At 40.6% G+C, this 23961-nt stretch overlaps 1 protein-coding gene across 1 annotated transcript in view; it reads right to left on the minus strand.

The window, feature by feature from the left end:
- Positions 1-5471: 5471 nt before the first annotated feature.
- LOC137498899 (mite allergen Der p 3-like) overlaps positions 5472-23961 on the minus strand; it is an 88683-nt gene continuing 70193 nt past the window's right edge. The window contains exon 7 of the mRNA XM_068226646.1: positions 5472-5711. Coding sequence (XP_068082747.1) covers positions 5550-5711 — 162 coding nt within the window. The 3' untranslated portion in view covers positions 5472-5549. The remainder of the gene's footprint in view (positions 5712-23961) is intronic.

Here is a 23961-nt window from a genome sequence, read left to right on the forward strand (position 1 = left end):
TTACTGGTTAGAGGGTGATTTTGATCACTTTTAAGTTAAAAATCAATTTTCTAGGACCATCAGTTTAGGAGTAATAACATTTTCAAGTAAAATATTTTCACACCCGACCTATTTTTACAGGGAAGGGCAACCGGTTAGATTAACTTATGGTCAGCGTAAGGTTAAGCCTACACTCTAGTTCAGCTCTAAAGCCCTGAAGTCACCCAGACTTGTGCCAAGAAGGGCAGCCTCTTGTAAGGAAGAGCAGACGGTTAGTTTAGCGTGAGGTTAAGCCCACGCTTTTACCTAGCATAAGGTTAAGTCTACACTCTAGCTCAGCTCCTCCAGACTTTTGCCGGGAAGAGCATTCTGGTGGAAGGAATGGAAGTCAGGTGTATGGAAGAGCAGCCGAATATAAGGTAGGGCAGCCAGTTAGGTAAGCGTGATGTTACGCACACACTTTTAGCTCAGCTCTATGGCTACTCGGACTTATGCCCTATCTGGTGCGGGGAAGCGTAGCCTACTGTAAGGAAGGACGACCGGTAAGGTTATCGTTAGGTTAAGCTCACACTATTAGCTGGCGTTAGGTTACGTTTTGTTAGGTTAGGTTTATTTGGCTAACTCTTCGAATCGCCTGACTCTTACGTCATAGCCACGTCCCCTGTGATGTCATAGCAAAGCCCACATTGAGGATCAAGACCGATTTCAGTATGAGGCTCGAGGCTTACGCTGGATTGTCAAATTTAAACAACTGTAAAATCATGTAGACTTTAATAGTTCCAAGCTCCTTAAACACTTTGTCATTTTCTAACACTTCGTAACAGCATTTACTAAACGACTTATATTAGTTCAGTGCCTAATGACACTTTGACGTTCTCCGCATGCACAAAGAACTTTGCATTCTACAATGTTTAAACTTTTTTATGAACAGTGAGCCTGTGTCGAATGGTCTCCAGTGTTACGGAACACATAAAGTAGTGACTTATAAATGTTAGGGCTTTATTTGTGAAATGTGCGTAACTTCGAACTTAGCCGGTGAGCTATTGATTTACTTATTTTCAGTGACAAATGTTATGTCATTTATCACAAAGTACAATGTTTGTTTCTCATTAGCTGACGGTGCTTATTTTAACGAAACGTTCCCGTATCCTTTGAGTGGATAATTTTATTATGACGTAGCAGTATTACGTCGCAGTTTGAAAAGGACTTTGTTTTATTCAAATCTTGTGAAAGCCAGTGACATTATTTACGCTCTTATAATACTGCACACTGTGAGAGATACTTCTCAAAATAAAGTCGGCCTTCCTAGCTGGACTGTGGTTCAATGGGCCCATGGTGAAGTCAGCAAAGCATGTCTTCAAGATTCAACAGGCTGTAGTAAGGTAATATAAACTCAGTGTTAACTTTAATCATCAAGTGATTTGTTTTTGCAAGTCTACAATTAACTTTCTTTAACGTTGAACTTTTAAAATCAGTAAATCCAGTGTAATGCTAAGACTGGGAGACAAACAGCTTTAAATCAGTGTAACTGCTCACTTGTGAGAACAGAATAAAGGAAGAAGAAATTTTGTGTTAGTTACTTTGCTTTAAAGAAAATATTTTTAATTGCTAATAGTCACTTTTTGCGCTATTTTTGCCCCAAGAGGGTCTTTATAATTCAATAAGTTTAATTTTCAAAGTCGTAAAATAAATGCACTTTAAATTATTACGCAAAGAAAAGACAATTCTTCAAGAAATTAATGCATAAGACTCATATTCATGTTTTTACGAAAATTATTATCTTTCCATATCCTCGGCAGAATCGAGAAAAGGGAGTTTTATTGTTTCTTTATGAATAAAACTAGCCTTTAAAGCTGTTCTATAATAAATACTGGAAGGATAATCTCTCCCAGTACCCACTCCAATCAAGTACAGCACACACCCTGTGTCGTTCTCATGCTCGTCTTCATGTGGGTCCTTTACAAGTACGTACAATACGAATAAAGAGCATAATGTAAAACAAAACATTTTAAACTCAAAAACGACTTTCTACAACAACAGGTTGAAGAGTTAATGAATTTTTAATTCAAGGAATATTTTAACCTCAACATATTCTTTACTCTAAACGTCATTTAAAGTATCATCCTATACATCTTTAAAGTTAAACGTCTTTTTTACCCTAGAACTTTGAAAATATACAGTTGGGGCTAGTTGATCTATATTACCAGTTAGAGGATAATTTTATATATATTTTAAACTAAAAATGTTTTCTATCCATCGGTCCAGGAGCTGTTAAATTTTTAAGTTAAGGGTTGTTTCCACCCCAGACTATGTTTTACTCTAAACGTCAATTAAAGTACCCTCCAATGTCTTTTAAACGTCAAAATTAATTTTACCCAAAAACGTTAGAATGAAACAGCTGGGGGTAAGTTGATCTATATCACTGGTTTGTCGTGTCTCTGAGATTCGAACTCAGGACAGCTAGTATCTCCGAGGATCGAACCTATGGCTTTTGGAAAGTAGGAGAATTAGTGTCCATGAATTGGTAGTATTATTTAATACGAGGTAAATGGCATTAAATTATGGTAAGATATTCAGTCATAAATGAATGTGAGAAGGCTGAATTAAGGTACTAGCTTTAGGGAAGCAGACGAAACATATATAGTGGAAGGTGGGGCAAGACGGGGCAGGGGGGGAGAACGGGGTATAGCTCTCATCTCCTCGGTAAGTGGTGCATTCTGTCGTAATCTTTCAGAACATCGACATCACATGGCTATCTGCTACCACACAGCAGTTCACCGATATTCCTTGCGTACGCCTGTGTTATTTTGGCCACTGTATAGTATTCTGCCATTGCTTTGCAACTGGTCAGCATTCTTTCATCTCGAATATGTAGAAATTATATAATTCAGATAGCATGTTATATTATTATTTGGAAGTGTGCCTTATGAACTTCTTATTCCATTATATTACTTAAAATATTTGAATTACTTTTGCTGTCTAGATCTCATAACTAAAAATGTGCTTGTGGGGCAAAACAGGGTTGGACATAATGGGGTAGTACCCCGTTCTGCCCCACTTCGTCTTTGATCACATTTTATTTAGTCTTATGGATTCCTCTTTCGGTTCTATGTTTTGGAATGGTAAGAATATATAAAAGGAAGACGGAAAGGAAACAGTGGTGCAGTATATCCATGGAAGAAGCCATTCAGGCTGTTGTGAATGGATTAGATGCGTGTCATGCAAGAAATGGGCCCATAATTCATTTGCAGGTGGTGATACAGACGACGAGGATGCCACACACATTCGTGCATTATGTGAATAGAACTGTGTATTCATTTTACATTTTCTTGTAAGGTGTATTTGATATTGAACTCATAAAAGATAAACGTTCCCCATTTTGGCCCACATAAGGGGCAGAACGGGGCAAAAGACACTTTTTTGATAATGTATTTATTTTAAGAGTTGAAAGGGCAGTGTACCAAATGCATATATGCAATATAAATAATACTTTTATATTATTTAATGAGAAATAACCAGGTCCAAACATTAAATACCCTGTTTTGCCCCACCTTCCCCTATCTGTATCCTGTGGTGCACAATTGCGAAATATGGCATGGTGCAACCAGACGAGGAAAGGTCATGAGATTTAGAATAACAGAGTTAAGCATAAACAAGTGCAAGGTCCCAAGGTTCCGCTGAAAAATAGGCATGACGCAGAGTCACCAGGATTGTAAGAGGTGGACTAGGCAATACGGAAATAAACGGAAAGGGAGAGTTTCAGGTTTTCTGGGGTGTGGCACACCGAGGATTTGTAATAAGGTTAACGGAGCTAATAAGGGCTCTTGTTGGCTCTTTGCTCTTCTTCAGTAGTTGGTGGTGCGTGTTCGCTCTTAGACGATTGTTCATCGTCGTCGTCGTTGTTGAATCTCCGCCAGGTCATGGGGAGATAGATTATTTACGGCATCAGTAATATGTCGAGTTGAGAACATAGAAGCAGTAACAGAGGCTTGAGTATAGCCTAGGTATACCTACAGATTCCGTCCTAACTGGTTACACCACGGCATTTATTAACCATTGTACACACTGAAAATAGTCAAACTGAATAGCTTATTAATTGGGTACAAGTCTGTTTTCTTCACATGTAGTTGCTTCATCCAGACCTAAGCAACGTTTCGAAACCACTCGGGGAACATATAATCTGTCAAGGCAAATTCTGAGGGCCGTGATACATCCCTCCTGTCTCCTCCTGTGAGTGGGGGTGGTAGCATAACACCCACGCCATCCCCTGCCTATCGTAAAAGGCGACTAAAAGGGGCCTCAGGGGCTCTGAACTTCGGAGCGTGGGTTGGCGACCACGGGACCCTCAGCTGAGTCCTGGCATTGCTTCCAGTTACTTGTTCCAGGTTCCCCACTTCTATCTATCCTGTCCGACCTCACTTGGTCAACTCTTGTTCTTTTCAGACCCCGACGGTATTACGTATGGAGGCCTAGGGAGTCTTTCATTTTCACGGCCTTTGCGGCCCTTGTCTTCCTTTGGCCGATATCTTTATTTTTCGAAGTGTCGGATCCCTTCCATTTTCCCCTCTAATTAGTGTTATGGTTGCCTAGTTGTACTTCCTCTTAAAACAATAATCCCCACCACCTCGCTCCTGTCACGAAAGGTTAGAAAATGTTTGATACAATTTTAGCTAAAGATCAGTTTTCTAGGACAATCAGTCCGGGATGTATTAAATTTTTCTCTTAAGGGGGGAAGGGCAACCGGTTAGGTTGATGCATGGTTAGCGTAAGGTTAAACCTACTGTCTTGCTCAGTTCTAAAGCCCTAAAGTTGTCCGGACTTTTGCCAAATGTAGGTAAGTGAAGCCTTGTGTAAGAAAGGGCAGCCGTTTAGGTGAACTTGAGGTTAAGGTTAGGCTTACACTCTAACTCAGCCCCTAAAGTTACTCAGACTTTTGCCAAGAAGGGCTGTGGGGTGTAAGGAAGGCCAGCTAGTTGTAAGGAAGGGTGGCCGGGCGTAAGAAAGGGCAGCCAGTGAGCTTAAGATTAAACTATTATCTTAAACCTACGCTCTAAGATCACCCTGACGTTTTCCAAAATGTAGAGAAGGGTAGCCTGCTGTAAGGAAGGACACTCTTAGCTAGCGTTAAGTTAGGTTAGCTACTTTTCAAGTCACAGCCACGTCCTCCGCCCACCATGTGACGTCGTACCCACAACCCTGTGGTGTCATGGTCACGTGACAGCCACGCCCACACTGAGGATCAGGCCCGATCCTCAGCGTGAGGATCGAGGATTGCGCCGAACTGTCAAATTAACACTAATGTTTAGGAATACAAACAAAATCATGGTGCACTAGCCCCGAAGGGCCATGGCCTACCAAGGGACCACTTCTCAGCCAGAAGGCCTGCAGATTATGAGGTGTCGTTTGGTCAGCACGACGAATCTTCTCGGCCGTTATTCTTGGCTTTCAAGACCGGGTTTAGGGATACATAGGACGTTAAAAAATGCAGAGAATTTGAACACCCATAGCCAGAATTATATTTGCAACTACAATACCCCTTTCACATTACATTACTTTCGTTGGAGGAAATTTCAGATACCAGTATTCTGCTTTATCCAGTGTCTGAAGTAAGCGACCTTTGTGAATGTAGTGCCGGGAATAAAAATTAGAAAGAAACTTCTGCAGTGCGCCAAACCAATCGAGGTAATTCCAACCACTTCGTCGTTTTTGAACAAAGGACCACCAGAGTCTCCCTGGAAAAAAGAATGAAAGTAAAATCACACAGATATTTTAACTGCATAAGAAACGTTGACACATTCAAATATACTTCGAATTTAATAATAATTAATGGCGTGTGGCTTTAGGAGAGGCCTAGTGCATGTCTTTCTAGTTGACTCCTTGTAGGACACCTGCGGATATGAGAGGATGGTGCCTTACCTATGATGAATTCTAATGCTGAAGACTGACCACACACCTAGTCCGCGAGCAGTCAGAATAATTAACCAATGAAGATTAACATTTTTGACCCGGGCGGGAACTGAATCGAACACAGCACACTGACCATTAAGCCATAGAGGGGGACACTTCGACATTAACACTTGTCACCTCATGGTACGGATGGCACAAAGCTATTGGAGGACAGAAACAATCCAACTGCTTCAGCAACTACATAATTCATCTGTGAATGACAAGAGAATGACAAGATTATTGTACATATATGTTATGGTTGTGCACACTGTTCGAGATTTTTCATTGGTTACGATGGATATTACCCTAAGTGTTCACATTCTACTTCCAAATTATGGTCATAATCAGTAATAACTTTTGCCTAGAAAATATAGATTTCTTACGCGATGAATACTGATACATGGCCGAATATGAAAGAAAACTAACATCTAGGAATCCTAAATTAATGGATTCCTTATTACAACCATCTAGATCTTCCCTCTAGTTCTTCTACCAGGACTTCATTCAGTCACCTGGGATCAGCACTTACATTTGGCTTTAGCCCATGTTTATGGTCGGGTATTTTTCCTGGCGCCAAACCTATGTGGACAGATGTATGCACCATTTCGTGCTTCTATGCTGTATGTAAGGAGTATGCGTATTAGAGGAACACAAAGTTCACCTCCCACCCCAGGGAGCTACAGGAATTAACTAGGCAAAGTTAAAATTCCCGACCCGACCGAGAATGGAACCTAGGGTCCTCCGAACTGAAGGCCAGTACGCTGACCTTCAGCCAACAAGCCGAAATTACCATATTCATGATTAATGTAGATATTTTAACATTAATTTCAACAAATCTTTTGCAACGTTGGAATATTTCCTGTTTCCATTTTGATGTAGAATCTCTCTTATCATTTTGGTCCTTTGGTACAAATCCGTGTGCCTGAGAACATTATGTATACAAAACTTCCTTCAATTATTAAAAATAATATTTAGTAAGTTGATATTACTGTTTTACGTCCCACTAACTATTTCTTGACTGTTTTCCGATACACCGAGGTGCCGGAATTTTGTGCCGCATAAGTTCGTTTACGTGCCAGTAAAGCTACCGACATGAGGATGACGTATTTGAGCACCTTCAAATACCACCGGACTGAGAAAGGATCGAACCTGCCAAGTTGGAGTCAGAAGGCCAGCGCCTCAACTGAGTCACTCAGCCCGACTATTTCTAAACTATAGAATCTAATATTAAAACTGACTTCTAATGAGGAAGGTCAAATGAGTCTGTCCAAAACTTTTAAGGTCAGAAAGCGCAGTACGGAGCGTCGTGCGCATGTTTCATTTTGTAGTGAATGATGATGACGATGATGATGATTGCTGCTTAAAGGGCCTAATATATAGGTCATCGGTCCCTGTATTTTGTACGATATCGATGCTCAGAACGTGCGTTAATGTTAGCAGAACTAGGAACCGCGACGTAATAATAATAATAATAATAATAATAATAATAATAATAATAATAATAATAATAATAATAATAATAATGGCGTGTGGCCTCCAGAGAGGCCTGGTGCGTATAATTAGAGTTGGTGCTTAGAGGCAACTTGCGCATTTGTGAGGATGGGGCTCTACACTGATGAATTCTAATGCTGAAGATGGCACACTCACACACCCTGTCTACAAGCCATCGAAATCAACCAATGAAATGTAAAATCCCCGATCCGGCCGGGAATCGGACACAGGAACCCTTGGACCAAACACCAGCACGCTAAGTATTGAGCCATGGGGGTGGATAGGGACCACGACAAGGTCTCGTTTGTTTCTTCTGCGTGAGTTCTATCGATATCTGTATAAATATTCGTGCGAAAACTTGATTAGGTACGGAAAAATTTATATCTTTTTGAGAATTTTCCAAACGGTTCAATATCGAAATCCGAAGGTGGTACAAGCCTACTGCAAACGGATACAAGGAATCAAACAATCCCAAAATATCTGAGGCTGGGTGTAAGAGCGTAGAAATGGGCGATTTCACGAACTGTGAATTTAATTTTGGAAACATATCTTACAAAACAAATTAGGGATCCCCATGGTACGAATTGTGGCGAAAGTTAAAGGGCTAAAGGGACAGGAAATATTTTATATTGTGAGCTCTAAAAATTGTTTTAAATTGTGAGCTCTAAAATCGAAAATCACTCCGGCCCTAAATACATTTCCGTAAATACAGTCTAAAATCGCTTTGTTTCTTTACTCGTATTCCTTTTTATTCAAATTCTAGCCAAAGTAACTTACATAATTCTTTCTCTAATGTGTTCCTTGATTCAGTACCCTCAGGGCTTTTTTTTATATTTTGCAAAAATGACCACACCGAATGCACGGTAGTTACTAAGGGCTTGAGTGATAGATAGATAGATAAAGAATGGGTGAACCCTGCCTTCGCAGCTCTCCACGTGTAGGTCTGTGAAGACCCTTTTTGTCCCTTAAACGGGTTTGCCTAGTCCAGCCCTAGTACTCCTACAAAGGATACCAGTGTCCGGATGTTGGCATTCCTGATGTCTTCCAGGCTCACGAAATGTGAGCCAAGGTATCGATGTCTAGTGCTTGCAAGAGCCTCGCACTGACGTAACACATGCGAGGAGATATCCTCCTCCCTACTGCATCTTCTACACATCGGATCCTGACTGATTTTCATGATGTGTAGGTGTCTCTATAAGGTATTGTGGCATGTCAACAGTCCAACTACCATTCGCATTCTGGTCCTATTCAAATTTATCAGGACCTTTGTATAACGTAGGCTAGGCCCTTTGATAAGTTCACGTGCCTTCCTTGCTATAGTTAACCTCTTCCAAATGTCTAAGTGAGACTGGTTTGCCCACCGAGATATTACCAGTTTCACGCTTCGGAGTGACACTCCCAGGAAGGGCTCTGGTCCTATGAAAGGACCTTTCGAGCCTTGTTTCGCTAGTTTGTCAGCTTCTTCATTTCCACTGATACCTGTGTGCCCAGGGACCCATAATAGGGTAACTGGGCTGAGTTCACACAGCTGGTCTAACATCCTTTGGCATTCCCATACCATTTTTGATGTTGTTTTAACTACACATAGTGCTTTTAACGCTGCCTGGCTATCACTGTAAATGGTGATGCATCTTCTGTGTCCAGGCATGTTCCATATATATATACAGCACAGGCCAGTATTACGTATACTTCGGCCTGGAAAACAGTAGCGTATTTACCCATAGGTAGGGAGAGCCTTGTTTTAGGCCCCCTGTGCCCATCTCTGTCCGCGAGCCATCTGTGTACCATGTACAGCCCCCAGACCTAAGACGGGCCCCAGCATCCGCGGCCCGCTCCTCCCTTGTGGGTATCGCCACTGTGAACTTATAATTCAAATTAAAACTAGTCTTCATCAGGTCCCCGATCATCATTGTCGTAGTCCAGGTCTGGTGAAGCCTTGTAAGAATAGAGGCATGTCCTCTATTCGGGTTTTTGAAGGACCATCCTCCGAGTGACCAGAGGCGATAGGCACTCATTCCCGCTACTTCCTTAACATATAAATGTAAGGGGGGAAGACCTAGGATGGCCTCCGTTACACATAATGGTGTAGTATCCAGTGCCCCTGTTATTCCTAGACACGCAAGTCTTTGGACACCGTTTAACTTGGTGGTCACAGTTTTACTCTCCGAACCTGGCCACCAGACTAAAGATGCATAGGTGATCGTGGGCCGTACAATAGAAATATAGAGCCACTGGACCACCTTAGGTCCTAGGCTCCAAGTCTTTCCGACGGCCCTGCGACAGGCCCACATAATCTTGCGAGCCTTTTCCACCTTGTGGTCTATGTGTTTCTTCCAACTCAGTCTTGCCTCAAGGATTACCCCTAGGTACTTAACTGAGGTTGTCTTAACTATTTTTTTCACAAATAGGAAAGGCTCTGACAGTCCGTCTAGCCTCCTCTTCCTGGTAAATACCACGAGCTCCGTCTTGTCGGGATTAACCAAGTCCGTGTCGTGGCACCATCTTTCCACCAAGGGCTTGAGTAAAACAATACATTCACTCACATTACCGCTCGTAGTGGTAGATAAAGGCGAACTGCTAACCTAATCGACCAGATGGCGATGATTAAGAAAACGATTGCAATGTTTAGGAATAAAGAATATATTGTCATACTTTATTATATCTTATTTACCTAAAATTCGTAGCTAATATTCCTAGCATGTTTTCAACATTGTGAGTTGCTTGCCTGATATTTAAATATCACGAGTAACGACTGTTACTTCCTACGCTGTCTCCGTGGTCCGTCGTGATTTCAAGGCTTCACTCCAATTAGATTATCACGCGCCCTCATAACACCATATACCGAACTGTGACTGGTGTCGTTATGGTATCCACGCCAAGCGATATGGTGGAGGAAACAACATCATCATATTGCCGTATGAACATTGGTAATTTAATTCTATTTGAGAGAGTTAAATCATTGTAAGTATAAAGAATTTATAAAAATTGAGCACTTTCCTACCGAACACAAAATTCACTTAAACCTCATCGCTAAGTAGTATCAATTTTAGGAAATTGTCATGTTGACCAGTAGTGTGGTATTTTTTAAGCGCGCGTTCAAATAACATCGCGATTCACGGAACCCGCCAGAATACTAACAATTGTGTAAATAGTAATGTTTTATTGGCATATTTAGTAGTGATTTATGTATTTTACTTGCTTTGTTTTAGATTAATTCAGTTTATTTTAGCAAGTAAGTTTTTTACTTTTGGATCATATGATGATTCTAGTATGTACTTTTTGAAGACATTTTTTTTGAAGACATTTATGATTTTGTTTCTAGATGACTAGCATGGTGGTATCCAGGAAAAGGTCCAGTGGTAACCGTAAACTTACCTTTAGGTGGCCGAGAACGGAGTTATCCATCATTATATTTTTCACTTATGCCGGACAAATGTGTTGAATTTCATCTTATAGCGCACATCAAATTAGTGAGTACCTCATAGGGAACAATGAAAGTACCCAGGTTTAATATAAGGAATGATCTTCACTGGGGTAATCAAATTAACGAAGTAGTTAAGAAAGGTTACAGATCACTTCACATGATTATGAGAGTATTTAGGGGTTGTAGTAAGGATGTAGAGGTTAGGACGTTTAAGTCTCTGGTAAGACTCCAGTGTATGGGACCCTCACCAGGACTACTTGATACGAGAACAGGAAAGCAGCACGATTTGTTCTGGGTGATTTCCGACAATGGAGTAATGTTACTAAAATTTTGCAAACTTTGGGCTGGGAAGACTTGGGAGTATGGAGACGAGATGCTCGTCTATGTGGTATGTTTCAAGCTGTCAGTGGTGAGTTAGCGTGGAATGACACAACTAGAAGAATAAACTATTTATACTAGGAAAGATCATAATATGAAGATATATTTAGAACTCAAAAGGACGGATAGGGCAAATATTCATTTATAGGACGATAATTTCCAAGTTCGTTGAAAATATTTAAGGAAAAGCTACGTAAACAGTTGATAGGGAGTCTGCCACCTGGACAACCGTCCTAAATGGTGATCGTTAATTGACTCACTGATTGATTGATTGATTGATTGATTGATTGATTGATTGATTGATTGATTGATTGATTAATTAATTGATTGATTGACCCTTCTCGGAAATCGCACAGAAGAAATCGAGCTGCTTTTCTTTGGATTGTTTCCACTTCTTGAATCAAGCCATCCTGCTGAGGGTCCCATAAAATGGAACCATACTCTAGTTAGGGTCTTACCAGAGAATTATATTCCCCCTCCTTTACAGCCTCACTACAACCCCTAAACACTTGCAATCCCATTTATGTGATTACCCCTTGTATTGACATCTAGGTATTTACAATGATCCCCAAAGGAACATTTGCCCCATAAACGCAGTAATTAAAACTCAGCGGACTTTTCCTATTTGAACTCACAACCTGTCTTTTAACCCCGTTTATCATCATACAATTGCCTACTGTCTATCTCACAACATTATCGAGGTCATTTTGGAATTTCTCACAAACCTATAACATTTTTATTACTCCACTAGCATATGTACCTGTTCCTCACACGGGAATTGGTAATGGATTTCACGATTCCCTCATGAATTTGTGCAAAGTTATATTCAAACATTTAATACGGCATGTTAAACTGATATTCTTCTATGAATGCACGTGATAGCAACGTGAAGTACGATAAAACTGAACAAAGTGGAGACGGAGTTTATTGAACGATACAGTTCCGTGGCTGGGTATACCGCTCCCAAGCGAAGCCCATTAAATAACTAAGACAAGACAAGACAACACAACGATACAGTTTCTGGTACGAAGTTGTGCGTAATTCTCCCTATTTCCCAGTTACATATTGTTCTTCATCTGAAACCGGGAGTGACACTGAGTCTGAAGACTAATGAAACCACTCGTTGACGATAACTTCTCATTATCTGTTCTATCTAAAAGAGTAGAATGGCTCTTTAGTTAAACTATTTAACCCAACTTGAAATGGTATGACAGCCTGTAAAACCTGTGTTCTACAGCTCGCCCCTTTGCTTTCCATCCCTCTGTTGCACCTACTGCAACCTGTACATTGTTCGAGGGAAGCCTACTTTCCCTCCTGTCCTCTGAAAGAATACTAATTTTCTCCCTCAAACGCTCCAACTCCTCCCTCATACTCCTCAATGCCTCGCCACATCTACAGTTCCTACACTCGCACTCCTTAGCTATTCTTTACAGAATAACGAAGAGAAAAGAAGAAAATAAAATAACTTCTCCTGTGCACAAAAGGAATGGAAGGAAAGAAATATTGTCCAGATTAGTACACAATGATCACCCGATAATAAGGTAAGTAACAATACTACACTAAAATACTACTCAGTCGTATTATATTTTTATCATACAACACCCTCATAGGATGAAAACTGCCGTTAATTACTGAATACCGAAAGCAATACACAAGAATTACACAATTCTAAGCTGCAGTTAAGCCGTGAACAGCTTTGGCGCGTTCACTAACCATCATTTTCTCCGATAAAGAAAAATGCGTATGAACATTACGATTGCTTGAATGCTTTATTGAAACTGCAGTAAAGCGTTATTTATTTTTAATGTAATTTTCTTAAGCTACCACCTGCAGCCCCGGTAGCTTTACAGTACGCCCGTGGTGGAGCTCCATTCTGTTGAAACCACATCGTTAAACGATCCCCAAGTGTCACATCCTCCAACAGGAATGGGAGATCATGACGGAACAAGTGCAGGTAGCGTGCACCTGTTATATGGACCTCAAGGAAATGCGGTCCAATAAGGTGATCATGTGGTTGTGATGTTCCTGGTGGTGCTTTAATATAAAGGTACAACTAAGCAATCATCCTCATAAGGCGATCTACCAGGATTACACATCATACACTCACTTCCCAATTGATAGGCTGTTTGTCGCACTCAGTGGGAAATGTTAGTGCTCAAGCAGTGCATGTTGTGGCGGTTGGTAGTACCATTATTGCGGAATTGCGATTTGTCCTAGAACAAGATTTTTCAACAGGAATGCTACATCATTTCTCCCGATTTCCTAACAACTCCCGAAAGAAATTATTTTAAGCTTCGAAATAAAATATAACATTATTATTATTATTATTATTATTATTATTATTATTATTGTCCTGGTTTGGCTGTAGACGGTAGGGGTCATATTCATGGGTATGCAGTACGGAGCATGGCTGACGATCCACAGTTGTGCAATTGCCCGTACACTCGTATGTGATTTGTTCAGAGCTGTGTCCAGAACAGCCTCCTCATTCCCACCAGACATTTTGGTCCTTTTTCGGACAGATGATATCGTTTGAAGCCGGGCTAGGAAGCCAAGAATAACGGGTGGAGAGGATTCGTTGTCCTGACCACACGACACCTCATAATCTGCAGGCCTTCGAGCTGAGCGGCGGTCGCGTATTTGGCTATGGCTCTTTGGGGCTCTTGTGCTTGGTTTTTTTTTTTTGTATCGTCTGAAGTATCCCTGTTGTTCGTAAACATCTTTCAAAACTACGGAAAGTCTTTGAATTTGGATGTCGCAAGTCAGGATGCCTTTCCTGAGACAGACGTAGTTCCTGAAACGAATATCAACGTATTCGTCCGTGGAATACATGGTGAATGACTGAAGAGACTTCATTCCGACCATATAGCAGTGCAGTGTGATCAATCACAAAAGCAATAATAGCGGCGTTATACTGCTTGCTTGTGGCACACACTGCGCTTCAGATGGCTTTCTGAGGTTTCCCATTTTCACACCAAGCAAATGCTGGAGCTGTACTTTGATTAAGGCCACGGCCACTTCCTTTCCGCTCTTAACTCTTGCCTGTCGTATCGTCACCATTAGAGCTGTGTGTGTGTCGGCGACGTAAAGCAAATTCAAAAAAAGAAAATAACGTATTGTGTGTTAAAATTTTGCAATCATGAGATACCGAATTAAAAGTGCGATGATCTTCACAATTTTCAGCTCCTAGGATAAGAACATCGTTTTAAAATCGGTTAGACCTTCTCTTCTAACAGATATTTCTTACACAAATCAGAATAACTTCGACATGCCTGTACCTCCCTAAGCAGTCATTAAATATGATGGTGTACCATCAGTTCTAGGTGTCTTTCTCCCGGTAAGATTCTTAGTTCTTGACCTCAGAATTGTGTCTGCCACTTTATAGTCGTAAACATCCCCTTCCTTTTCAAATGCATTATCATCGAATACATTTTCTTGATACTACAGTTGTTAAATATGTTTCCTCTATCTTCGTGGCCCCTCTTCTCTCCGTACAAGTGTCCTTCCATCTGAGATCTTAATATTAATGCACTTAGTTTTATTTATGCCGAAAGTGTTTTGACTTTCCTATATGCAGATTCTATCTTTCCTACAATCACATAACGTTCAAAATTTTAATGCTTCTTCTTCAGCCATTTTGCTTGACTCCCTTGAGCTTTCTGACTTCGTTCTTTCTCTTCACTGGCCTCACATTTTACTTTCTTATATTTCCACAATCCATCAATCAGGTTTAGTATCTCGTGAGTTATCCACTCATTCTTGCTTGATCTTGCCTTTCCTCCTAACGTTCCTTCCACAGCCCTACTACTTTCATTCTTCATGACTGTCCACTCCTCTGCTGTTGTGATTTCATGCCAGTTTAATGTCGTCCTTGTGTGACATATTGCTTGAAAAATTTCCTCAGTCTCTTTCTTTCTTTCTTTCTTCTACTCCAGAGGGCATTTAGTGACCACCATGTTTTCGTCGAAGTATATGACTATTCCTTTGAAGGTCTTGTAACCCAACACCTGCTTTCTGTATCTCATCCTAACCATGAGAAAGTCTATCTGATATTTCCAGTGACTCCCGACCTCGTCCATAATATTTATTCGAGCATCGATTGTGGTTTTTAAACCACTTATCAGCAAGGTCTAAATTGTGATCAGTTCAGAAGTTTGCCAAGCAAGTTCCTCTTTCACTCCATTGTTCCAGTCCTCATTCTCCTGCTGCATTTCATTCTCATCCTTGGCCAGTCACTGCGTTCTAGTCTCCCGGTACGATTATATATTCATCTCAGTTTTCATCATTGGCTGAACTACCTGACATATAGTGTAACCGTATCGGTAATACACATAATTAATTGGGAATTGATTGAGAGAATGGAGACCTTTATCGAGCTTCTTCGTCCATGTCGAAGGTAGGTTGCATCTGATTGCGCAACACTTCCGACTTGGTGGCGCCGAATCAAGTGTGTCATAGCTTGAAAAATGCCCAGAGGGAGAACACTAGCTGAGAAAAAGACAAGGAGAGAAGACAGTTTGATAACTCCGCCCACTAAAAATGGCAGAAACGGCAATGCCAACGTGCGAGCTTGATTTGATAAGGAGTATTTCTAGATAAGCGCACTAATTATTAAGGGAAACCTCGGCATATCATATGTTCACATAGTAGACCTCTGCCAAAATTATAATTGGTTATAGAATTTCAACGTGTGTAAAATTACGCCACAAGAGGATGAGGTAAGCGTCAGTAGCATACCCACGCATGCTGGGAACTCAGACTCCGAACGGGGAATCCCTGAAGAAGCATCATATTTGATTGTCACTATCACTATCAGCCATATTCAATCGTTTTTACGATGTGGCCTCTTTAAGTCCGAAGCAAGGTAGGTTTTCATGAGGTCTCTCCATCTGGGACGGTCTTGAGCGATGTTCTGCCAATTGATCCCAGTAGTCTTCCGGATGTCTTTATCCCATCTGTCCAGTGGTCTTCCCCTTGGTCTGAGATGATCTTTCGGACACCACTCAAGCACAAGCTTTGTCCACCTACCATCAGTTCTCCGAGCAACATGGCCTGCCCACTGCCATTTTAGGGTAAATACCCTTTCTAAAATGTCACTGATTGTAAATATTACATAAATGGCCAATCGGTTTGTTTTACGAGTATGATCAAATTACAAAGTATTCTGAGCTACACGTTTGACAGCATCGCCGATGTCGGAGGACTCGTAGAACGGGTGATATGCAAAATGTGGTGGGGATTTCCCGCCATCCGTTCTCCGAGTCGGGGTGAAATTATATAAGAGGCCGCCCTGTTGAGGAATGGGAGACTCGTCGTGAAATATTGGAGGCAGACACACGGTCTGGTGGTGTCTCAGCCTTTCCTTTGTGCGGGAGTGCAAGTTTGTATTCTGTCGGTACGCTGTAGTAAAGGCTATTTTCGAGTTTAAAGATAAGGCAAGGTTACTGAAAATATGTGAAAAGTCGACTAACAGACGATCGTATCGCTGTAAAAATGACCGCGGGACTTCATCGCGTTTATAAACTGTGTGGATGAAAAGGTAAATAGATTTCACTACGTCTTATTTATAAAATCTGTCGATGAAATTATAAGTAGAAAACACCATAATTGGAGTTTCATAAACTGTGTGATAGGAAGACGAGATTAAATTGAACGTCATTTACATTAACCCTTTTCCAGTGGATACGATCCCAGGATTATGAAGGTGTCCAGGATGACCGCAAGAGGATTTGAACCAGTGATCCGCGCCAGAGCCATGATAGCCTAAATGTCCACCAGGGGCCTCTCCGAGGCTCAGGTCATTGACATCCCAGCATGACGATAAATACACTGATTTTATATATTATGAAGTCTTGTAAATGAGGGCGTTAATTTCGTGTAAATATGTATATAACGTACGATAGGTCTGTAAGAGTGAAATGCATTGGTTTTAAAACTAGGGAGCAGCTTGACAGTGGTCTTCATGCTTTATTAACTAAAGTAAATCTAGATGGGAATGGAAATTATGGAATATGGGATAAATTTCAAGCATATAGAATTTGGATCGAAAGAAAAGCATGGGCATTAATTAAAGATGGAATATCCGAAGGTTGAGAGTGCTTCATATCAAAAGGGTAAAGTGTAGATTTGTTTTTAAGATGTCAAACGGTATATTTTTCTTTATATTGGAATATTCACTTTATATTAGTAATGCATGACGGTAGTAGGGTAATAGGTACATTCAGGGAAACGGGATGGCCTAGGGAGCGGTGATAAGGGAACAGAGAACTGGAAATCAAGTAGGGATGACATAAAATTGTTAGTGTTGAACTGTAGAAGTATTGTAAAGAAAGGAATAGAATTAAGTAATTTAATAGATATATATTTACCAGATATTGTAATAGGAGTTGAATAATGGCTGAGAAATGATATAACGGATGCAGAAATTTTCTCACGGCACTGGAGTGTGTATCGTAGAGATAGGATAGGAATGGTGGGAGGGGAGTGTTCATTCTGGTGAAAGAAGAATTTGTAAGCTACGAAAAAGTTAAAGATGAGACACATGAAATTCTAGGAGTAAGGCTCATTTCTAAAGATAATAGGCAACTTGATATATTTGGAGTGTACAGATCGGGAAAGGGTAGCACTGACGCGGATTAGGAATTATTTGATAGGATAGTCAGCTATGTGGGAAACGACATGGAAAGAAATGTGATTGTAGCGGGGATCGGAATTTGCCAGATGTCAATTGGGAAGGAAATGCGAACGAGAGGAAGCATGACCAACAAATGGCAAATAAGTTAATATGGGAAGGACAGCTGATTCAGAAAGTGATGGAACCAACCAGAGGGAAAAATATCCTGGATGTGGTGCTGATAAAACCAGATGAGCTCTATAGGGAAACTGAAGTAATAGATGGTTTTAGTGATCATGAAGCTGTTTTTGTGGTAATTAAAAATAATTGTGATAGAAAGGAAGGTCTTAAAAGTAGGACGGTTAGGCAGTACCATATGGCTGATAAAGCAGGCATGAGGCAGTTTCTGATAAGTATCTATGATCGGTGGAAAACGGTAAATAAAAATGTAAACAGACTCTGGGATGGGTTTAAAGAAATTGTTGAGGAATGCGAAAACAGGTTTGTACATTTAAGGGTGGTAGGTAATGGTAAAGACCCACCTTATTATAATAGAGAAATAAAGAGACTAAGAAGGAGGTGCAGCCTGGAAAGAAATAGAGTTAGAAATGGCTGTGGAAGTAAGGAGAAATTGAAGGAACTTACTAGAAAATTGAATCTAGCAAAGAAGGCAGCTAAGGATAACATGATGACAAGCATAATTGGCAGTCATACAAATTTTTGTGAAAAATGGAAGGGTATGTATAGGTATTTTAAGGCAGAAACAGGTTCCAAGAAGGACATTCCAGGAATAATTAATGAACAAGGGGAGTGTGTATGTGAGGATCTTCAAAAGGCAGAAGTATTCAGTCAGCAGTATGTAAAGATTGTTCGTTACAAGGATGATGTCGAGATAGAGGAGGAGACTAAGGCCAAAGAAGTAATAAAATTTACATATGATAACAATGACATTTACAATAAGATACAAAAGTTGAAAACTAGAAAAGCGGCTGGAATTGATCCGATTTCTGGGGATATACTAAAGACAATGGGTTGGGATATAGTACCATATCTGAAGTACTTATCTGATTATTGTTTGGTCGGAGGAGCTATACCAGATGAATGGAGAGTTGCTATAGTAGCCCCTGTGTATAAAGGAAAGGGTGATAGACATAAAGTTGAAAATTACAGGCGAGTAAGTTTGACATGAACTGTATGTAAGCTTTGGGAAGGCATTCTTTGTGATTATATTAGACATGTTTGTGAAATTAATAACTGGTTCGATAGAAGGCAATTCGGTTTTAGGAAAGGTTATTCCACTGAAGCTCAACTTGTAGGATTCCACCAAGATATAGCAGATATCTTGGATTCTGGAGGTCAAATGGACTGTATGGCGATTGACCTGTCTAAAGCATTTGATAGGGTGGATCATGGGAGACTAATGGCAAAAATGAGTGCAGTTGGACTAGGCAAAAGAGTGACTGAATGGGTGGCTATATTTCTAGAAAATAGATCTCAGAGAATTAGAGTAGGTGAAGCTTTATCTGACCCTGTAATAATTAAGAGGGGAATTCCTCAAGGCAGTATTATTGGACCTTTATGTTTTCTTCTATATGTAAATGATATGAGTAAAGGAGTGGAATCGGAGGTAAGGCTTTTTGCGGATGATGTTATTCTCTATAGAGTGATAAATAAGTTACAAGATTGTGAGCAACTGCAACGTGACCTCGAAAATGTTGTGAGATGGACAGCATGCAATGGTATGTTGATAAACGGGGTTAAAAGTCAGGTTGTGAGTTTCACAAATACGAAAAGTCCTCTCAGTTTTAATTACTGCATAGATGGCGTGAAAGTTCCTGTTGGGGATCATGGTAAGTATCTAGGTGTTAATATAAGGAAAGATCTTCATTGAGGTAATCACATAAATGGGATTGTAAATAAAGGGTACAGATCTCTGCACATGGTTATGAGGGTATTTAGGGGTTGTAGTAAGGATGTAAAGGTGAGTGCATATAAGTCTCCGGTAAGACCCCAACTAGAATATGATTCCAGTGTATGGGACCCTCACCAGGATTACCTGATTCAAGAACTGGAAAAAAATCCAAAGAAAAGCAGCTCGATTTGTTCTGGGTGATTTCCGACAAAAGAGTAGCGTTACAAAAATATTGCAATGTTTGGGTTGGGAAGAATTGAGAGAAAGAAGAAAAGCTGCTCGAGTAAGTGGTATGATCCGAGCTGTCAGCGGAGAGCTGGCGTGGAATGACATTAGTAGACCAATGAGTTTGAGTGGCGTTTATAAAAGTAGGAAAGATCACAATATGAAGATAAAGTTGGAATTCAAGAGGACAAACTGGGGCAAATATTCATTTATAGGAAGGGGAGTTAGGGATTGGAATAACTTACCAAGGGAGATGTTCAATAAATTTCCAATTTCTTTGAAATCATTTAGGAAAAGGCTAGGAAAGCAACAGATAGGGAATCTGCCACCTGGGCGTCTGCCCTAAATGCAGATCAGTATTGATTGATTGATTGATTGACTGATTGATTGATTGATTGATTGATTGATTGATTGATTGATTGATTGATTGATTGATTGATTGATTGATTGATTGATTGATTGTAGGGTCATCTAAGATGCCTGTATTGGTACGTGAATCGTGGGAGTAGCAATGCACTCTGATTTTAAAGTAAATTTGCATGAATATAAGACAGAGATTGCTGTATAAATTTGTGTGGTGCATGATATGCCCGAACTCGAACATACAACCTCCAAATTCATATAGGGTTTTCTTTCCAGTCTAGAAGTGTACATTTTTCTTTTATTTAGACTAAAGTTAATGACTAGGGACATATCCATTACAGATTTTTGTTTTCGTACAGATTATAGAAAACTGTAGGTTGATTTCCTGTGCGATCGGCTAGTCATGAACCCGTGTCCTCCATGAGTAAAGGATGTGTTATTAATAAGTTCTATAATGGCTTGACGTGATTTAAAGGGAAGAAAATGTGCAGAGAACGTGTGAGCAAATGAAGCTTTTGAATGTGATATAATAATTGGGGTTGAAATGAGATTTACCACGATGTTTCTCGAGGAGACTGAATACCTCGCTTTGAGAGAGCGGAAGTATTGTATTTCTTCCAATAGTGAAGAAAGAGTTTGATGAAAAACAATCGCATTTACAAAGATATTCTTGTTTTAATTTAAAATCCAAATTATTGTGTTTTTAAAGATATCGGTGCACTTATCGTCGAGTCATGAAAGAAAGGAACGATGAAATCGGTAGTAAATTTTAAATGAACGGAGTGATATCTCTAAGAGTATGTATTCAGTCCATCCGACATTATACAGTTTTGATTCCATTTTATTGCTATTCAGGATTACATTGGATAATATTGAGTGTTTTAACAAGATATATTAAATTTTGTGAAAGTTTTCTGCTTATCATTTGCCGTAGTTAAATATATCCTAGTTTTCCTCCGTTCTGTTATGCCTATAGATTAGTTTTAGTAATTTATTTGATATTATGCCGCGACGTGCCTCGGCCCTGGGAGACCGGATGTCGTATTATCGTAACGGAAGCATGTGCAATTGATCCTCGCACGGTCGGAAGAGCATTTGTTCACCCATCAGTGTGGATTATATTTTTATGGCTTTTCCATATGAGGTGGCATTTGACTCTAGACTGAAAAGGTCCCATACCATCAAGCACCTTGGCGTATGATCCGATGTGACTAAAGTTCAGTCGGTCTGTATTGACAACTGATCACTATCAAAGGGTAGACAATGGTCCACCTATTCACTACCATAAGCTTGCATGTTGTCTTGTAAAACTGGGACTAGTTTCGACCCCATATACATTGGGTCATCTTCAGCCACGCTACAATTTGAAGACATGTGCACACATATAACCAATAATAAATTAATCTCTTTGGTATGCCACAATTTAAATCTTAATTTAAAATATTTATGAAGTCCGGACATCATATCCAAACTTGAAACTAAATTATACATAAAAACTGCTGCTGTTGATGCCGATCTATGTCGTCACTCCTACAGCAGTCAAATGTTCTTGAGTTGATTTGGAAGTTGGCATCCTCTTTATGTAAACGAGCAACTTGATTTATAATTTTTGTTTAATGCAATATGGGTACTGACTTCTATGTAGACTGAAGGGGAACATCCGTAATTTTGAATAGGCATTCCTCTTCGTCAGATTTAGTGATCTATTGTTTAATTTGTTTTGAAGTGAATGTCCCTGTGCTCTTCCTAAGTTTCGTGCATCTGATACAGACACCAGTCTGACTGTTGAGAGGGAGCAGGATAAAGAAGTGTTCATCTATTCAATACCACAACCTTGTATATTGTATTATAAAACTGGGACTAGTTTCGAACCTGTATATATCGGGCCATCTTCAGCCACGCTACAATTGGAAGCCTCAGGCGCCATTTGTTGACAATCTGTTTAACTAATTTGTACGCCAGCTGCCCTTGGAGTTGTTTACAGCGTTTAAAGAATGCAGAATAAGCCGTCTGACCAGCTTCAAGGGTAAATGGTCAGCGCTGAGGCGTTCGGTTCAGAGGGTTCCGGGTTCGATTCCCGGCCGTGTCGGGGATTTTAATCACGTGAGATTAATTCTTCTGGCTGAGAGACTGGGTGTTTGCGTTTTTCCTAACACTCTTCTCTTCATATTCATACCACACATTACACTACCAACCACCACAGAAAAACGTAATAGTGATTACATCCCTCCACACAGGGTTGGCGTCAGAAAGAGCACCCGGTCGTAAAACATGGCTAAATGCACATGTGCGAGTCAGTACGCACCCGCGAACCCACAAGGTGTGGGAAAAGGGCACCATTTATTTAGAGTCTGTTTCCTGTTTTTAAATTATGTACCGTATACTTTTATTGCTCCTAACCTCAGTAACATTGATCTGCCAATTCATTCCATGATGCCAAGTAGCACAACAGGCAGACGGAGAGATATATCTCCAAGCAGAGGGCGTTCCACACAATTGGAACGTGTCACAGATCGCAGAGGAACACATTCCAGAAGTGTAAAAACCGCATTTGCGTAAGTCATATAGAAGGCACCATTTCTTAACAATTTCTTCAACCGGACCTGCAACAAGAGGGCGTTCCACGCCATTGGAACGTATCACAGATTGCAGAAGAAACTGTTGGCAATCTTTTTGACCGGACCTCCAACCACAGGGCGGCGTTTCACACCATTGGACCATGCCATAGATTGCAGAAAAAGAAACTGTTGATAATTTGTTTAACCGAACCTCCAATCAGAGGGCGTTCCACATCACCGGAACGTGTCACCGATCGCAGAAGAAGAAATTCAAGACGTGACGAACAAAAGCAACTTCGCCTTCAGAGAGAAGAGAAGCTCAACGCAATTGCAGACAAGACAGATTCAATGCTCAACGACAACAGTTAGTGCAAGATAACATCTTTCTGTCATGAACTTACCTACTTCACCTCCACCAAGAAACGTCAGTGCATGAAGACAATTACACTACCTGACAAAATAAAGATGCACCCAGAAGAAATGGTCGGATGTCAGTGCAGCTTCGCACACGTCCACACCATCGGCGGGAATGTAAATGATTAGAGTTGCAGTACTGTGAGGGGTAGAACGGCCACCAATGTGCATTAGTGTTGTTCGTGTTTAGTGTTGTTACCAGGCCCGGTAGAGTATTTAAGGGGCGTCAACTGCGTCAGATGTTGAGTGACCACTCTGAAGGACACGGAGATAACGCGTACTCATGTGAGACAGTGTTATCAACACCTGAATAAATTTGAAAGGGGCCTTACTGTGGGTCTCCATTTGACCGGCTGGTCAAATCGTGCAATATCCAGATTTGCGGGGCATTCGGATATAACAGTGGCCCGATGTTAGACTGCATGGAAACACGAGGGTAGGCATAATCGTTGTCAAGGTTCCGGTCGACCACATATGACTACCAGAAGGGAGGATCACCGTATTGTGCACCAAGGACATCGTAAATCCTTCACATGTGCGCCTGCAATCCGAGACAAGTAATGGACTTCCTGCAACATTCTGTGTTATCCTGCACCATTAGTCTGAGACTAGCAGCAGCCGGACTAGGGTATCATCGTCTCATGTGCAGGCTGCCGTT

Source organism: Anabrus simplex, chromosome 3 (genome assembly GCF_040414725.1).
Source record: "Anabrus simplex isolate iqAnaSimp1 chromosome 3, ASM4041472v1, whole genome shotgun sequence".
NCBI classification, from domain to species: Eukaryota; Metazoa; Arthropoda; class Insecta; order Orthoptera; family Tettigoniidae; genus Anabrus; species Anabrus simplex.